Source organism: Cyprinus carpio, chromosome A3, assembly GCF_018340385.1.
Source record: "Cyprinus carpio isolate SPL01 chromosome A3, ASM1834038v1, whole genome shotgun sequence".
Taxonomy (NCBI): Eukaryota; Metazoa; Chordata; class Actinopteri; order Cypriniformes; family Cyprinidae; genus Cyprinus; species Cyprinus carpio.
In genome coordinates this window covers 2054746-2074834 of record NC_056574.1, presented here as the reverse complement: position 1 = coordinate 2074834, position 20089 = coordinate 2054746, and the positions used below count along the sequence as shown (strand labels likewise).

Sequence of the window (20089 nt, the reverse complement as noted above, 5' to 3'; positions counted from 1 at the left end):
TATATATCTATAACGCTTTCTACAGACCTCTAATAAGAGGCAGGTAACAACCTTTCATTACAGAGGCTCAGGCCAGAGATTTACAAATCTCAGGAAAGTGTGGTTAGGCAGGTTCCCCTTACTTTGAAAATGGTTATTTCTTTAAGGGCGTCACAGGACGAGCAGTAAAGGCTTTGATTTATTCTTGGCGGCTGATAATTGCTAGTGTCTTGTCATCTGTCAAAGGGAGAGGTTTGGACAGTCCGAGGTGCAGACTTCATGCTCTCTCTGTGAGGCCATAAATCTCTCAGGGGCCCCTCATAAATCACAGAGTGCTGATCTCTTCCTGAGACTGATTATTCAATTAAAAAAAATGACTGTAAAAATATTTATTTAGAATTTCCATGACTAACTTGTTGCTAATGCATAAATTAAAAGTGGTTTTGACACTGACACCTCAAACCAGACAAGAAATCAGAACGAGCAATAGGAAACTGTGCTAATCAATTAATGTCAAAAAAATAACTTTCTGAAGGCCATTATAGTTAAAAACACACAATTAGCCATAATGGAAATACTTGCACAAAACAAATAGAGATTAAAAAAAATACTATTTCAGTATTTTAGCTTCAAAATACATCATCAATTAACAACTTAGATTTTTTTAAAAATATTATTAGAGCATGTTTTACAAGAAAATACTATTTCAGTATTTTAGCTTCAAAATTTCTCATTTAATTTAATGTTGATTGCTATTTCTTATTATTTGTGAAATTTACTAGCAATTTCTGAGTCAAAACTGTTGCATATATAAAAGTTTGCTTATACAGACACATGCACATTTTTTTTACTATTATCATTATACAGTTTTGTTGTATTTAAAAATATATTTTTGTCTATTATTTCCGATCTGTATTATGTCTGGCAAAAAAAAAAAAAAAAAATACAGATTCATCAACACAGACATGAAAACAATGAGCAAAAGAAATTGGACTCAGAAAATACATGTTTAATACATCACAACTGCAGGAAACAAAAATACTTTAAAATGAAAGAAACTTACTTTAAAATGTAAGTAATGTTTTGCTTCATCTTTAAAGTAATAATCTAAATGCAATAATATTGACATTTTATTTAGTATTTGCTCTCATAATTCTAGAGCACAATTTCCTGCATTTCCTTTCAGTTGTTAATGACAAATGATGCGCACACTGCATACGCTCGATACAAAATTAGCTTTTTTCTCATGGTCGAAAAGGCAAACAGTCTAAAAGTAACAGCACTCTCACTGTAAACTGTCCAACTGTGTAATTGTTTTAGGGTATGGCGTCAATCAGCCTAGACAGCCCCCATAAAAGAGAAGCAAAGGAAGAGGCCTGACCTCTCATTCTGTCTGTCTCTCTGCCCTACACTAACCCAGCACACAGGACAGGATAGATGCCCTAAAGCGATTCATTTATCAATTATCATTCTTAAGACCAAATAATCACAAGGAAAAGCAAATTTTTTGAGACATTACACGACACAGACTGGGAGGATGACCGCTATCCTTGGTATGAAGAGCTGTCAACGATGCTTTAGCACTGAACTATTGACTTACAGCAGCCGTTGTTCTTCAGATTAGAGAGCATGATGAAGAAGGACATGATCAGGCTGCGGGCAGTAAAAGGACAAAGATCCATAGAGATACAGACCAGATTTCCCATTGCACAACCTGAAACATGACCATCATGCAATCTGTCAAAAACAAACCAAACAAAAGTATGTGTTCCCCCTGTCAGTGCTAAACAGTGTGTAGGGTGTGCTACTGAAGCCATGTTATAATTGTCAAATACCTGCTCTCTTTTTGCGGGCTTTGAAGTCCGAGTGTCTTTCTGTTCCTATCCTCGGGTGCTGTTCGGGCTTGATTTATTGTTTGTTACAAAGACACCCAAATTATACGGCCCACAAGGCCCAGCACCAACACAGCGCCAAGATCGCATTGCTGGAGATGATAATTGTATCTGTGGACAAATATAAATAATGGATCACAAGTCTTTCACACATGAGAGGAAATCCACAAAATACTAGTTATTTGATAAATGTACAATTTGTCATGAGCACTAACAGACAAATTTAGATTGAACTACCTGTGTGATTAATCACAAGACAGAGCAGGAATCTACTATGAGACACTGCCCTTGAAGACCAGCACAAGTTCAGCCATTATCACTGACACAAAGTGCTGAAATCATTCCTAACCTTTTTTTAACCTTTTTAAAATTGTCATAAAATTAACAACAAATGCAATGTGCACTGCATATAAAGTATTTCAACTTGCATTTATAAAATATATATACACGTACACCATACTGGTAAAAAGAATCAAATAAGATGTTTTTGAAATAAATCTCTTATTTCTTTGATCTTACTCCATTTGTAGAGTGTCACATGATCCACGTCACATGAGTTAATGCAATTTTTGGACAGGTAGGGCATATACTGTATAATTGAAATTATAGTTTGTGTGTGTGTGTGTGTGTGTGTGTGTGTGTGTGTGTGTGTGTGTATGTATATATATTGTGCGTGCATAATTATAATGCAAGTTTATATACTTACATTCTACATTTTAATTAATACTTATTACATCATTATTATATGTATATTTTACTGACATTTATGTATTAATTTACATAAACACACACATATTTAATGCTGCATATATAAATTACATTATATACAGTACATATAAACAATCATACACATTAAAAAATGCATTAAAAATAAAACAATTTAATTTATATAGTAAATAAAAATTATAATTTCATAGTATAATTATATAATTTCTATGATGAACTATCCCTGACATTACACATCCACTAAAAGCCTTGGGCCCAGGTGGTTAAAAGTAATTTTTAAAAAGTCAGAAAAAAGTAAAGAAAAGCAAAGAATTTGTAATCATATTGTTTAAGATGCCAGTTGGTCATACTGGTTCACATATGTGCCTGCACTTTCTCTGTCTGGGTCTTGCTACAGTTCAAGGTCAACTTGCCCTCCTTCAAAGGTGCCAAAAGCTCATTCCTTATCTCTGATGATGGTGAATGATGTTGTGATGTAATGTTTTTATTTTTTCCACAGTTTATGAGAAGTACAAATCTAACATACTCATTGTCTGTGTTTTTATTTGTCTATGTCTGAGTTTTACTCACTATTCCATGGCCTATACGTGGTTGTGTGGATTTTGCAGCAGAAGGTGTGTCTGGGGAGGGAGCAGCTGAATTTGCCTTGGGGAGCTCATAAACACCGGCATTTCTCATAGGTGACTGTACCATGTGACTCCTAAACGAGCTGCTTTAAAGAGTGGCCTGACCTGTTGAGAAACATCACAGGTAATCACAGGTCGGGTGAGAAAGCGCCATCCAGATTGTCAGCACAGGAGATCGATGACACTGGAAACAGTCTGCGGCTTCTCCATGGCGAGCAGAGGCAGCTTCAACAGCTCAGAGTTCTCCGAGGAGGAACTGGACGGGAGTCTTCAAGGGTCAGAGGAGCTGGACAGCAGCGATGGCAGCAGCTCGACGGGTTGTTACCCCAAAAGCGCCCTAAGCGAGCCAGAAGAGAGACAGAGCAAGAAACGCAGCAGGCCAGTGCGCTCCAAAGCACGCAGAGTAGCGGCCAACGTGAGAGAGAGGAAACGCATCACGGATTATAACCAGGCCTTCAACGCGCTCCGGGTGGCTCTGCATCACGACCTGAGCGGAAAGCGGCTGTCGAAGATCGCCACGCTCCAGAGGGCCATCAGTCGAATCTCAGCTTTGTCAGTCTTCCTTACTAACAACCCACCAGCAAGTGTGGGGAAATCCTGCAGCCACATTGAGTGTCACGGTCAGCAGAGCGGTTTGTGGCAGGAGCCATCGCCGTCGCCTCCTGTCCATCTTGAATCCCAGAGCTTCCCATCCTGGCACCAGCCGCTCAGCCATCATATACAAACCCCCTTGCATAGACTCTCCTCAGAGCAACATGTTTTCACGGGCCCTGCTTGTCCGCCATCCCCTCACTACCCGTGTTTCTCTCCTGACGCCCAGGTTTACCCTTCTAGCGATATGGCAAGCTCATCCAGGTATGGACGGATAAGTGATGCTGGAGCATATCAGCCTGGAGTTTGGGGCTCTTGTGGCCCAAATCATATGGACAATTATGGGGAACCATTGCAGATGCTCCCTCTGTCCTGGCACATGGGGTACCTACAGGACGCTGGGCCCCAGCACTGCTACAACACACTGTGATACACACCCCTGCACCAGGACTCCTAAGACTGAGAGAACTGAGAAAAATCACTGCCAACACCTGTAAACAGGTGCATTTCTGGTTACTGTTTGGTAACGTTGTACATATTTTGAATGTAATTAAAAATAGTGTTAAATGCATTAAGAGAAATTTATATGTATAGAGCAAATTCTATGTGATTTGAAAAAATATCACAAAAAAAAACAGAACAAAAAACAACTTTACAAAAAAAAAAAATTGTTCATTTAGAATTTAGAATTTTGCATCACACCTTTTGTAATAAAATATGCAAAACAGTAACACACTGACTCGTCTTCATGCCAAAGTTAAGCATTTAGAGAAAATTTCTGTTTACGTAGGTAGCAATTTAGTGCATTATGTTTGCATGCATCCAAAGACAAATTCTGTTCCATTCCATTCATTTCTGAAAAATGGAGCTTTGATCTTGCGTAAACTGCGCATTCTTTTCATAACAGGATGTAAAAACATTTTGACGTAGCAAGGGTTAGCAGGAATCCCATTCATGCTTTAGTCTCGATGAGTTTATGTGCACATTAGCATTTTCAGTAATTATTAAGCAAATCATTTAAACTTAATTCAGAATGATTTACACCATATTATTTTCAATCTCAAATGACTTTCCTTGTATTCTCACATTTAGAATTTATTCATTAAGCATATAGTTTTATCCACAGCAACTTAAAAAAAAGGGGAATACACAAATTGATTGTAAGCATGTCAAATTCAAAGCTTCCAAGCTTGCTCAGAGTAGTACAAGCTTAAACAGAGGAAAATGTTGAAAAGCATTTTATTTTTTATTATGTAGACCATGCATCAATGTAATTGCTTAAATACAAAATTGCTCAACTGATAAAAACAAAAAAAAAATTAGTACTCGCTAAAATAGAGGAAAAAATACAAACAGTTAAAATATTTTTTTATATTATTTTTTTAAATATTTCTTTAATACATAACATGCTAAAACTTTTAGAATGCATCAACATGCACTCTAGTTTTCAAGTTGGCAGTTTTTTTTATTTACACCCATTTATTTTAGCTATGTATCAGTGCAACTTACTTGTAATTGTATTATTATTATTCGTAATATATTTTAAAACATTAAATGTGATGTTTTATGTTATCAATTAATTTTTTTTAACAATCTCATATTTCCCTTTTTAATAATTCTGAGGCAGTCATGGACTGTCCATTGTTCTTGTTAAATAAATATTAATTAAATGTAATAATTCAGTCAAGTGCTGATGGAAAAGGTGAGGGACTCTACTAGCGAAGAATAGTGGAGGTAAATATTTGAATATAGTTTTTGAAATATGAGTGGGACCCTCAGGTGAGGGCCATCCTCAGAGTAGATCAATCTAAACACTGTTAATATTAGACCATTAGCATGTGCTTGGGGACAGATTTATGACCTCACAGGAAGGAAGTGCAAGCTCTACCCAAAGAGAGAGAGAGAAAGACCCCCTTGGTCTCTTTCCGGCAGCCCTGTGGCGACTTTCATGGAGAGACCTGCAGGTGTGTCCGATCGGGCTACACAAACAAGGATGAGAGTGAGAGAGAGGAGGGGACGGATTGATCGTCTTCCTCTTATTTCATCCACAGACATGAATCATGGAAATCCGATGAATGTGTTGAGTGATAGTGACAACATGTCTGTCGTCCTACCTGTTGTGGCAGCGGGCCAGTCAGGCTTGTGCAGCAAATAAGGCCAGTCAGGCCTTCATTTGAAACACATCAGCAGGTTTATGTGTTGTTTTTTGCGGTGAGCAAATCTTTCCCGTCAATCCGGACATTGCTCATTTGATCATTGCTCATTTGATGCATTTGTCATATCTGTCAGATGAAGATCTGTAAACAGTTTAAATCACAGCAGGGAAAATAATCACCTGCTCAATGGAAGCATTTGGACACTAGAGGGCAGCACATTATTTGTGCAGACTGGACAAAGGCAGGACTTAGTACAAAATAGAATCTTTTATTATTATCAATTATTAGGAAAAAAGCTGCTTATTAACCTTTTCTGTAAAAGTTACATGCACTTTTAGAAACAATGCCTCAATAATGCCTCAATTCCTAAAATGATCGAAAAAATGACAAGAACAAAATATAGTAGTCAACATTTGAAGTGGATCAAAAAAGTTGTCCTAAGACAAGAACGGGTATTTTGGTTTTAGTACAACTTGGATGAAAGATTTTGATCCACCTCAAATGTTGACTACTGTAGTACACAATAGAATTAATGCAAGTGCTTTTATAAAATAATATGCTTCACATTTCTACAAAATTACTTTTTTAGTGATCATCATTTTAAAGTATTGTGCTTGAGTTTAACTTCTACTGAATAAATGCCACATGCACATCTTATACTTTTAGCAGAACAATGGTTGAACAGGAAGGGTTAAAAATATAAGATTGCTTAGTAAAAATAAATAAATAAAAAATAAATCACAATACAACCAAGAAGTATGGAGGCCCATTTCTGCCATGAGATGAGGAAAAAAAATACTAAAAATGGCAATTGTGACTTTTTTCCCCTCACAATTTGGACTTTTTTTGCAATTATGATTTAAAAAATCTGAATTGCAAGACAAACTCACAATTCTGAATTTTTTTCTCTGAATTCTGGTTTTACATCTTGAAGTTCATTTTTTTGTTTTGCAAAAATAATTGAGACTTTAAATCTCACAGTTCTGACATTTTCTTTTTCTTTTTTTACCATTGTGAGTTTATATCTTGCCATTCTGACTTAACATCTCGCAATTTGCACAAAAATAAATAAATAAATAAATAAATAAATTGTGAGATGAACTGAGAATTGTGAGGGAAAAAGTCACAATTAGTTATTTCTTTTTACATTTTTATCCTACGGTTGAAAGAAGCTTCCATAAAGAAGAGACAATGCATTTAATTGTGATGATTTAAGTGCTTTCTAGTGCAGCTCAGACAGATGAATGAGCTTATGAGCATTTGTAATGCAGAGATTTAAATACAGTGAGTCATCCATGGCACAATAACACCTCTCTCTAATAAACTTCACCAACTTCAAACCCACGCTGATCTGCCAGGCCAGGCCGGGCCGGGCCGCACCGCCCCCATGACGTCTGCCATAGGTACATTTGAAAGGAAAAACAGTAGCCAAGAAACATAGCCAACAAAAATAAACGAAAACAGAGAAAAAAAAAAAGAGAGAGAGAGAGAGAGATGGCAGATGACTCACCTGTAGCCGCTCTGCTGCTTACTAATGATGGAAGACACATTCACACGTACACACAAAGGCCAAAGCTGCAGGCAGTTAAAGCGTGATAGCAGAGGTTAGTGTTTATGACCCTTTTGATTGGGTTCTGGCACTTTCATGGACACAGATTTGGTTTTGGACCAGAGTAGAAGCATGTAATTGGAACAGTGCTCTGGGACAGTGTCCGTGATCTGCTAGTGTTGGCACGTAGCGTGCTGTTCATTTGGATATTCATGTCATATCTGTGATCTGCCTCCTGACTATCATCCACATACATACACCACCAGCAGATGGTAACAGAACACCATAGCTGAAAGAGCCGCTTCCAAAACCAACTGCTGTATTGTGTTTAACCCTGTACAGCAGCCTAGAAAAATAGAATGTTTTGGCACATAAATTTTCATTTGATTACCATATATTATAAAACATGATACAACAGCTTATATTGTATGATGTATGGTAGAAGAATGGTGGAAATAAAAGCTGACAAACAAGAAAGAAAAAAGAAAAAAACTTTTCAAACTCTCAAAAAGATCAAACAAAACAAATACAAACTATTTGGTACAGTTACTGATATTTGTATGGCCAAAAAGTATGATGAAATTCTGAGATGTACTGCAAGCTTGTGACATAAATTTATTCATTATAGTATAAAACTACTTACATAAAATGCATACACAATACACATCAGTTGTCACACTGTGTCTCCCAATAATGTCTTAGTAAGATGATATTTAAATGTTTAGTTTTATGATCAAAGCTCTTTTTTTATATAATGCATTGCAATACAATGAGATATGTACAAATAAGTGTTCCTCAAACCCCTAAGGTATCACTTTAACATGTTGTTGCTAAAAAATGATGTAAACTTGATTATATGAAAAAGTTGCTTCAGTCCAGTAAGTTTTCATCTTGAAATATTACTAACAATATTACATTTATTCATTAGTTTACTTAAAAATATCAGTTAAGATTTCATAGCAAAAAGACATATACTAAAAGGCCTATACTTGCTAAAAAGTATCAGTCAGATGACAAGAAGGCATGTAGATTGTATATTATAGGTTTAAATATGATAAAGTAGACTTTATGGGGTTAATAGCATTCCTATTTTGGAATAAAATAGTAGACTCGTTGTTTTTGCTAACCTTTTTTGTATTATAAATACACACAATCAAATCACATTTTCACACTTTTGCATAATTTGACAAAATTATAGCTTTTATAGATATGATGCACAGTTGCACACACAAAAATATTCAATATAAAACAATTGTAAAATATTCTGGGTGGTGGAATTGACATCATAAACATGGGGCAATAATACATTTTTCAAAAATGTATAATTTATCACAACGCATATTTAAATTTAAATTAAATCATGTTTGTATGATAGATTTTTATAAGTCAGAGAGCAGTATTAAGGTGAAACAATAAAATCTTTACATAAAATCCTTCTGAAAAGCAGCAAAAGTAAATAAAACCTTGAAAAAAAAAACTTTCAAATACTTTCAAATAGGAAAAAGAAAAAAGCTGAAATCTATCAGTAAAAAAAACCAAAAACAAATCAAAACAAAAAAACGTAGTATATAAAAGTGGTAGATGTAAAAAAAAAAAAAAAACACCCCACCAACATTTACATTTTTCATTTTTGGCAGATGCGTTCATCCAAAGCAATTAGCTAAAGGAACACCTCGCTCTACTGCCAAAACACTTTCTCCACTGCTCTTAAAAGCATGAAATTAATATACATTTATGACTTAGCTGACTTAGCTGGTTTAAAAATTATTTGAAAGGAATGTCCATAAGCAAAGATGTCAGTATTGTGTCCACCAAGCAACTGCAATATATTTCTAATGGCAAGTATTCTAAGGGGGATCGATTTCTTCTTACAGAGCTCACGCACACACACACACACACACACACACACTGTGACAAAGCTGACCTAATTGTCACTGCTGGGCAACACTGGCACACACACGCACACGCACACACACACACACACACACACACACTCACACACCCACTTACACTAAGCAGAAATACTTACCTTTTGTAATAACTCACGCTAGTTTCCCTCCTGCTGTTCTGCCGTCGGCAGCGCCCCGGTGCACACGCGGTCCCGATGGCACATTATGCGTTGGACATTATTTTCATCTTCCCCTCCCACATCTGTCAATATTCATAACCCGGACATTTTTACACTCACACTGCACGTTGTTTGATGTTGTCTTGTCTCGTCAGTGTTTGTTAGTTTGAATTGGGCGTGCGATGGTCGGTGTTCCGGTGTGAGACGCTGCCAAACAGAGCAATCCGCGCGGCGAGCAGTTATGACGGTCAACTGACTGCGCCGCGCTGGTCCGCAGCGCACCGGAAAACCGGCCAAACCATTATTTATATTAGTAGGGGTACCTCTTTTTTTTTGTGTGTATATGAATTAAATGGTTAAATGTATTATTTTTGTGTTTAATGTGTTATTTGTTGATGTTGTGTTTTGAGTTTTGTGTTTAGTATTAATTTTTTTGTGTAAAAGAAGTAAAAAATGCCTGAAGTAGGGGTTTTTTACAGTCTGTTATTACCCATTTTGAGAAGTCACATGTGAAGGGGGTGGAGTCTGGCCTATATAAGGGCAGGGCCAGATTAAAACTATCACTTTGTCTGTATCGTAATTTCCACCATGGATATTCCCAAAGCCATTATTGATTTTCAAATTCAAACGCAAATTAACAATGACAAGGATATCCCCAAGAACATTATTGCACAGCAATATATAGATCAAAGCTATACATCGTGGTTGCACATATACACAGATGGTTCTAAAGATCCTGCCTCTGGGAAGAACTGCTTCTGCAGTGCATATCCCTAAATATTCAATGTGATATCAGCAAAGATTAACTGATAAGTATCGGTGTATAACAGCAGAGCTTATTGCCATTTCTGGTAGCACTTCATGGGTGGGAGGATGTTAAACCCTAGGTTAGCAGTCATCTGTTCTGATTCTTATGCAGCACTTTCAGCCTTGCAAGTGGACTAAAATCAACTAGGCAAGGATAGTATTTATGATATTCTAGCAAGTTTATTGAGAAATAGTAATACTAGTCTTATTATTTTTGCTGTGGGTCCCTGCTCATGTGGGAGTAGATGCATGAAGTGGCTGACAAACTAGCTAAGCAAGCTTTAAATCATGCAGATGTTGACCATACAAGTGGCTCTTAGTAAAAAAGAGGTTCAGGGCTAAAGGTTAAGGTGTCACTCCATAGTTGGCAACGAAGCATTCTTTTGATAGCAAGGGCGACATCTTATAGCATCCAACAACTTGTAGGAAATGGAAGAAGTGGTATATAAGAACAGGAAGGAGGATATTATCATTTCGCGTCTTAGTTGGACATTCTAGGTGATGATTATTTTTGTGTTTGAAATATTTTTTGAAGCATGCAACAGGTAAATGTAGAAATTTGATGAATTAGAGACAATAGAGCATTTTTATTTCCAGTAACAGTACGAAAATGAAAGAATATTGCTTATTTGTGAAATATCAAAGCTTTTTGTAATGTAATTTTGAGCAATGGAAAGTATAGTTATTAAATTTTTTAAAAGACATAGGGTTATACGGGGGATAATTTCAGGTTTTTTTTTTTTTTTTTTTTTTTTTTTTGTTTTTTTTCATTTCCCATTTGGGCTCCACACTCCAGTTTGGTAGGGGGCGGAATGCACCCATAAGCTGGTTTGCCAACCGCCATAAAAACTTCAGAAGAAACAAGAAGAAGAAACTCATCACTTGTTTACCAAGTCGGAGCGAGAGTGCAACTGTGGTGCCTCAGCGATCTTTCCAACGCCTGTATATTGTAGATACTTACCGGTATATTTGACTTTTTCTGTTTTTTTTTTCCATTTGGATTATTTCCTCTTTATTTTTCTTTTTGTTGTTTCTTTGGTACTTTGTGCACCTGTATATATATATTTTTTTCACTATTGGACTGGATTTATTTTTTGGCACTGTAATAAATTTCACTTGCACATAAGTGCTATTGCGGGCTGAGCCATCATTTAACATCTTTTAAACGGACATTCACAACGTCTCCTAGCTAGTTCTCGCTCTATCACAAACACATACAGCGGTGGGATGGCAACCCGCAAGACAGCGCCAAAAGGTAAAAAACCCAGGACGGGTTTGCGGTCCCAGGGGAAGGTGGTGGCTGAAAAGGATGTGGCCTGGGATTCAATGGAATCTACGGAGGACGAAGAGGCAGCTACAAGGCTTCCTGAAGCATCAGCAAAGGCCAGTTCACCACAGACCAAACCCTTCACAGCCGGTGAAATGTCTGGTGAAGGAATGGTGTCTCTGATGCGCAAATTCCTGGACGCACAAGAGGAGAGGGAAGAGAGATATCTGCGAGAGCTCCGTGGTCTACGAGAATCCATCGTACAGTCAGCACGGCCTGCAGAGACCTCGTATGACATGGATGATCTGCGGATGGACCTACCAACTCCGGCAGCACAGAGAGGGCCTACACGAGACAGACAAGCACATGTCCTAGACTCCACAAATGTCCCAGCACCAAGTCAGCCAATGCAGCGGTCTAAACCAAAAATGCCAGCCTTCCAGCAGGGGGAAGACATCGAAAACTATCTTCGGCGGTTCGAGCGGTTGGCCAGGACCTGGGGGTGGCCTGAGCAGGAGTGGAGCTTTCGACTTGTCCCGTTGCTGACAGGGCAGGCACTGGAGGCATACTTAGCGATGGATGAGGAGAAGGCAGAGGTGTATGCTGATCTAAGGGAGGCACTGCTGGAGAAATTTAACATCTCACCAGAAACTTACCGCCAGCGCTTCCGAGTGTCCTCTGTTCCAGCGGGAGAGTCACCAACAGAAACTTACCATTGCTTGAGGAATCTGTATCGACGATGGATACGACCTGAGGAGCATACTAAAGAGGAGATTGGTGAGGCTGTTATCCTGGAGCAGCTTCTTCGTGTACTCCCGTATGATACTCGCACATGGGTACGGGAGCATGAGCCGATGACAGGCCTGGCGGCAGCAAAGCTGGCTCAACAGTACATGAAGGCTCACAGGGGAGGCCTGCACACTCAACCACCAAGAGTTACTGTACGTTCTGTTTCTGATCGCTCTGGGGCTGAAGCTGAGAAAAGTCGTGCTGATCGTACAGACCATGCACAAGGACAAAAATCATCTGTGGGCAAGGGACTAATTTGTTTTTATTGCCAACAGCCCGGACACAAAGCATCAGTGTGTCCTGTGCGAAAAGCAAAATTGACTGGATTTTGTTATGTTCCCAGAGAGGAAGACAATGTTAGAGACTCTGTAGAGGAGAGTCAAAATATGTGTAAGGTGACAGTCAATGGACATTCTTTGCAAGCTCTTTTGGACACTGGTAGCACTCTTTCTCTTTTAAAACCATGTTTTGTGCCAAATGTAAATTATGTAAACACTACCGCTGTTCAATGTGTACATGGGGATGTAAAGCAGTACCCTAGAGCTGAAGTCGTTGTTGAGGTGTATGATCAATTGTACTTGTTAAATGTTGCCATAATTGATAACTTACCAGCTGACATGATTTTGGGTCAAGACTTACCAGTACTAAATGATCTGTTACAAACCACCAAAAACTCTGAAACTGCTACTCCCTCTGCCATTGTTGAAATGTCATGTCCTGTTGTCACCCGGGCACAAGCCAAGGCAGGTCTGCAGCCACTGCCGGACTTGGACAGTAGTCTGTTGCAGGGCAGCACTAAGGGCCCTAGGAATACACGCCGACAGCGGCGTCTAGAGAAGTACATGGGCACCCCCAGTCTCTAAGACCTCTGTGGATGGTCTTCATGTTGTGGCTGGAGGATTCCGGAGGACATTGCGAAATTACAAAGGGAGGATGAGTCTTTAAAATCACTCTTTGAGAAGGCAGGGTGTGAAAATGCAGCTAATCTGTGCAATGAAAAATATGTTGTGTTGAATGGAGTGTTGTATTTGCAGACAAATGATGTGACACGTCTAGTTGTTCCAACATGTTGCCGCAAATTGTCTTACATTTAGCACACACTGTTCCCTGGGCTGGCCACCTAGGACAGCAGAAAACATATGCACGCATTAGTTCACGGTTCCACTGGCCTACACTATACACAGATGTTCAAACATATTGCAATACATGTGCCATCTGTCAAAAGACCAGTGTTGTTTCCCAGCGGGGCAAAGCACCCCTGCATCCTCTCCCTGTGATCTCTTCTCCTTTCAGACGCATCGCCATGGACATCGTAGGCCCACTTGAAAGAAGTAGTGCAGGACATCGGTACATCCTGGTGGTCAGCGACTACGCTACAAGATATCCAGAAGCGTTTCCACTCCGATCCATCACAACGCCGAAAATCATCCATGCCCTCATCCAAATGTTCTCCAGAGTAGGCATTCCAGAGGAGATCCTGACAGACCAGGGAACTAACTTCACCTCACGGTTAATGGGGCAACTATACCAGCAGCTGGGTATCAACGCCATCAAGACGACCCCATACCACCCGCAGACAGATGGTCTGGTGGAGCGTTTTAATCAAACTCTTAAGAACATGTTACGTAAGTTTGTTGCCGACACAGGACGGGATTGGGACAGTGTGGCTCTTTTTGCTTTTTGCCTACAGAGAAGTACCTCAAGCCTCAACTGGTTTCTCACCATTCGAACTGCTCTATGGATGGCAAGTGCAGGGACCATTGGACCTACTGAGAAGAGGGTGGGAAGACCCTGCCTCCAGAACTGAGGAGAAAGGCATAGTGCAGTATGTTCTAGAGATGAGAGATCGACTTGAGCGGTATAGGGAACTGGCCAAAGAGAACCTGCAAGAGGCACAAAAAGCTCAAAAACGATGGTATGACCAGCATGCAAGACTTCGACAGTTCCAGCCGGGGCAGAAAGTTCTACTCCTATTACCAACATCATCGAATAAGCTGTTGGCCAAGTGGCAAGGGCCATACACCGTGGTCCGCAAGATGGGGCCAGTGACCTATGAGATCCACCACCCTGACAAAGGGAAAGCTAAACAAACTTACCACATAAACCTGTTGAAGGAGTGGAGAGAGTCGACCGGTAAGGCAACAGAGACGTCACTTCTAGTACGGAAGGTGGAGGATGTGGAGGATGACGGTTCAGAGGCAGGAGCTCAGAGACAGGCGTCAGTGGTGAGCTTGGATCACCTAGATGACGTGAAAAAGGAAGAGCTACAGCAGCTGGTGAACCAATTTCCTGCTTTGTTCCGCCAGAGACCTGGGCGGACTGAAATGTGTCAACACACCATACACCCGACCGACTCAGCACCCTCAAGACAGCGGCCTTACCGTGTTCCTGAAAGGTTGGTGGAAACCTCTAAAGGAAGAGATCAAGATGATGAAGGAATTAGGAGTAATAGAGCCCTCGGTGAGTGAATGGAGTAGTCCCATGGTCATCGTACCAAAGAAGGATGGGACACTGCGTGTCTGCATCGACTTCCGTAGGACTGAATGCGCAATCAAAGTTTGATGCCTACCCAATGCCACGAGTGGATGATTTATTGGAGAAAATTGGACAGGCTCAATTTATCATCCCACCTTGGATCTGTGCAAGGGCTACTGGGCAGGTCTGCCCCTCGATCCAGCCTCCAGACCATACACAGCATTCCGGACCCCACTGGGGTTATAACCATTTATGGTCCTTCCGTTTGGCCTGCATGGGGCACCTGCCACGTTCCAGAGGTTAATGGATCGAGTCCTCCAGGGCTGCGAGGAATGGTCTGCTGCTTATTTGGACGATGTGGTGATCCACAGTAACTCCTGGCCTGAGCATCTTCAGCATGTGCGACAAACCTTGGAGAAGATACAGGCAGCTGGGTTGACACTAAATGTAAATAAATGTGAGTGGTCGCGTCAAGAAGCTGGATACCTTGGATACCACCTAGGCAATGGCCAGCTGCGACCACAGGTGGACAAGGTGGAGGCAATTCGGCGGAGCCCAAGACCCAGAACAAAGAGGGTGAGGTCTTTCCTAGGGTTAGTGGGCTGGTACAGAAGATTTGTGCCAAACTTTGCCTCAATTGCAGTACCCTTGACGGACTTACTGAGTAAGTCAGTAAGCAATCCAGTTCCTTGGACTGAGGATTGTGAGACAGCATTCAAACACTCTGAAAGAAAAGATGTGTTCCAGCCCAGGTCCTACAGAGTCCAGATTTCTCACAACGGTTTCCTTGTACAAGTGGATGCTTCAGCGACAGGAATTGGTGCAGTGTTGGCACAAGGAAGTTCAGGAGAAGAAAAACCAGTTGTTTACCCTTAGCCGCAAGCTGTTGCCCAGGGAAACCCGATACTCTACCATAGAAAAGGAATGTCTTGCCATCAAGTGGGCCCTTGACAGCTTACGGTACTACCTCCTCGTTGGGCGAGAATTCGATCTTGAAACTGATCACAGAGCATTGACCTGGATCCAATCGATGAAAGACCATAATGCCAGAGTTACAAGATGGTACTTGTCCCTGCAACCATACAACTTCAAGATACGACATCGACCTGGCAAACAGAAAATGTGGTCGCCGACTACCTGTTCCCGGTTCCCATCAGTGCGTGGCTTGGAGAGGGGGGAGGTAATGTGACAAAGCTGACCTAATTGTCACTGCTGGGCAACACTGGCACACACACGCAACACGCACACACACACACACCACCACTTACACTTAGCAGAAATACTTACCTTTGTAATAACTCACGCTAGTTTCCCCCTCCTGCTGTTCTGCCGTCGGCAGCGCGGGTGCACACGCGGTCCCGATGGCACATATGCATTGGACATTATTTCATCTTCCCCTCCACATCTGTCAATATTCATAACCCCGGACATTTTTACACTCACACTGCACGTTGTTTGATGTTGTCTTGTCTCGTCAGTGTTTGTTATATATTGAATTGGGCGTGCGATGGTCGGTGTTCCGGTGTGAGACGCTGCCAACCAGAGCAATCGAGCGGCGATCATTTTATGACGTCACTGACTGCGCCGCGCTGCCGCAGCGCACCGGAAACCGGCCAAACCATTATTTTATATTAGTAGGGGGTACCTTTTTTTTTGTGTGTATATGAATTAAATGGTTAAATGTATTATTTTTGTGTTTAATGTTTTATTTGTTGATTATGTGTTTGAGTTTGTGTTTAGTATTAATTATTTGTGTAAATAGAGTAAAATGCCTGAAGTAGTGGGTTTTTTACAGTCTGTTATTACCCATTTGAGAAGTCACATGTGAAGGGGGTGGAGTCTGGCCTATAAAGGGCAGGCCAGATTAAAACTCATCACTTGTTTTTGTACCAAGTCGGAGCGAGATGGCAACTGTGGTGCCTCAAGCAATCTGTCCAACGCCTGTATAAATTAAATACTTACCGCTAAAATAATTTTTATTATTCAAATTACACAAAACTAAAATAAAAACTAAAATTTTTGCTCACAAATTAATTATTATACACCATACACCAAGCTCTTGCTCAGCTTGGTTATTTGAGTTGCTTGAATGTCAAAACACTAAACTCGAAACGCACCTTTCCAGAAATAAACACTAAAACATGTCATCTGTCTGAATAACCTTTATTAAACATTTTAAATGCCATAACAGGCACACACACACATCAGTGATAAAGAGAGAACCACACTATTCTGTGGCTTGCTAGCAATACTGATGCCAAACTTCTCATCCAAACATTAATTAAATGAGTCTGTGGATGCTGTCAGAGTCTAATTACAGCTGAGACACATTCATTAACATCTCATCCCTGACACAGAGGTTTGTATGGGCCTTTCTGGCTCATACAGCCCATTACAGGAGGTCCTTTGAAAACTAGTATTAACAGCAGGTCTTATGAAAGGGTCATTTTCAGGAATGAGATGAATATTTTTATCATTTCATTTGAAAAGGTTACTGCTGAACTTGCATATATTCTAATCTCTGTCTCAAGGCCAAGGCCGAAACCAACATAGACCCTGGAGGACCACCATTGGGGAATTCAAATCAGTCGTGACTATATTCAGAATCCCATTACCTATATCAGTGGGAGGATCATATGTCACACAAATGTTTTTCTAAGCATGTACCTAAAACATTTAATAGCAGTTCTCACAGCACAAGTGCGGTAGGATGAAAGAAACGGCGGCTCAGGCTGGTGCTCAGGTTAATCAAATTCACTAAACTAATCAAGACTTTTTTATGAGTCAGTAAAATTGAAAGTCAAAGACCAAATGAAATTGGAGGGAAAAACGGACTGATAAGATTACAGGTAAACTGAGTCAGTGTCAAGAAGACAGATCACCACTGGACTTTTCAGAGATGAAAAACAACATTTGAGAAAATTTTTATTTCAGTTCTTTCCTACAGTGGCTTTAAAATTGAGAAACTAATATTGCGAGACTAATTGAGAGACTAATGTATAATTTATATTTATGATTGCATGACACTATATATCAAATAATATATAATTGCCTTTTCCTACTAAGCATAATAATGCTAAATAAACAAATACTACTATACAGAAAAAATGTCTCCATTCAGTGTTAAACATATAAAGACTGAAACAGACAGACAGCTTTCCATAATTTCATCCTGGAGATGTTTGTATCTGTCATTAGAGAAGTGCGCATATAATGTCTGTCAGATGCTGAAGGCAGGAAGCCAAGACCTCTATTGTCCTTCCCCCAGCTTTCTGCTGATAATCCAAGAGTGTCATATCAGTTACTTCATTTCTGCCTTACACGGCTAATGAAGCAGATGCAATGGCCTTTTAATTTGAGCCAGAGAGAAACGGTTGTATCATTAAGACAAGTTTGCCACCTTAAGGTATGATTAGCATTTCCACACCATTAACTCATTAGATGGGTCTGTACATGAGCAAGATGTCTGCAGTTAAACATACCGATTCTCTTATTACTGATACCACTGATTTCTGACACTTACTCACTAGATATTTTACTTTTTGATTGCCGTCATGCATTTTGATAACTTAATTATACTGACTACTAAGAGACATTATATTATATATATATAATATATCTTATATGTATAATATACACACAAATATTATACATTTAAATATAACTGTATGTGCATTATATATATATTTATAGTTCAATAAAATAGTAAAATAGTCAAATTTAATACTGAAATATACTGTACCCATATAAAGAAAAACAAAATCAGCTTTTATGTATATTAGAGCTTTGCATTATTCCTCTTGTCTAGTGCCTGTATTGATTCAAGAGTCTTATGTGCTTTGCACGAGGAGCTCACTAGGTTTTAGAACAGAGCTAAAATGTTAAATCAAAGTAACAAAAAACAAAGCTTGTACCGTTCCTAAAATGAGCATTCTGCATTGATTAGAACTTTTATGGTCACAGCTTGTTCATGAATTTAGAATAGCTGCTCTTTTATCGACAACATGCTCCCAGTAAACAACACAACATGTCTCCTTCATTGATTCTGTTCTCAGAAGCTCTAATGATGCGAAACATTTTAAACTTTGTCCTTCCTATGAAAAAAACAAAACAAACACGGTTTCTGAAATACGAATGACCAGTCAGTGTCCCTCTACTAATAGTTACTGCTAAAAGCTAAAACAGTTTTCAGATTCTGAGAGGAGAAGTAATGTTTGCTAAGCTGGCATACTGAGTAAAGCACTGTCTTATGTAACATGAAAATGACTTACTGATTGCCCTATATTTAATATATACTTATTTTTGTGTTGCTTCCCCATACAAAACTCACCACTACAATGCTAGAGTATCTAGATGTTTGCCAGGGCATTGCCACATGCACTCTCAGAAAAATAGGTACAAAAGCTGTCACTGGGGCAATACCTTTTCAAAATGCACACCTCTTTCCCTAAACATATTGGTACCTTAAAGATACAGTATACATATAACCATGTAATGTATCTATAAAGTACCTAAAGTGTACATATTAGTACCTAAAAGGTACAGAAGTGTATCTTTTGAAAAGGTTCTTCTGCCCCAGTGACAGCTTTTGTACCTTTTTTTTCTGAGAGTGTGGTTGCTAGGCTTTTCTAAGTGGTTTCCAGTGTTCAGAATGAGATTCTAACGGAAATCTCCATCCTAACTAAACAAATATGATAAGATTCTCAGTTAGAACGGGGTAATTCAACCTCAGACTTAATGTTTCAAATTGGAAATTGTTTCTTTTATTTTATTGCCTACCAGCCAAAAACCAAAATCACAGCAAAATTTGAGACATCATTCATGTATGCAGCATAAATGGTGTGGGAAAAGTTAAAGGGTTTATAGGTTAGGGTGTTTATATTTGAATTAGTAAAAGCAGAGCTGGCCTTAGCACCACTAATTAATTATACACAATATGTGAAAATATTGTATAGTGTCTTGTGAAGAGCAAACCTCTTCTGCAGTAGGTGAAATCACAGATCAGTTTCCTTCTAGACTCTCACAGAGCATGTCTCATTAATAGAACATGAAATGTCATGCTGATCTTTCCTGGCACAGAACCACACAGACATTTTGGCACATACTAAATATGAATAGTCAAACATGGCACATTCCCCTAAAAAGTATACAGCTTGTGAAACGG

At 39.4% G+C, this 20089-nt stretch overlaps 3 protein-coding genes across 3 annotated transcripts in view; all 3 read left to right on the top strand.

Moving 5' to 3' along the window:
• The window catches only part of LOC109076009 (serine protease 27-like), a 536122-nt gene that overhangs the window by 504444 nt on the left and 11589 nt on the right, over positions 1–20089 (top strand). The window lies entirely within an intron of this gene.
• Positions 3168–4447, top strand: LOC109079977 (class A basic helix-loop-helix protein 9-like). Its single transcript, XM_019095087.2, has one exon. The coding sequence runs from the start codon at positions 3402–3404 to the stop codon at positions 4242–4244; it is 843 nt and encodes a 280-aa protein (XP_018950632.1). The 5' UTR covers positions 3168–3401; the 3' UTR covers positions 4245–4447.
• On the top strand, positions 11618–13520 carry LOC122138853. Its single transcript, XM_042733573.1, has one exon. It carries the CDS (start codon positions 11622–11624, stop codon positions 13311–13313), a length of 1692 nt encoding a protein of 563 aa, XP_042589507.1. The 5' UTR covers positions 11618–11621; the 3' UTR covers positions 13314–13520.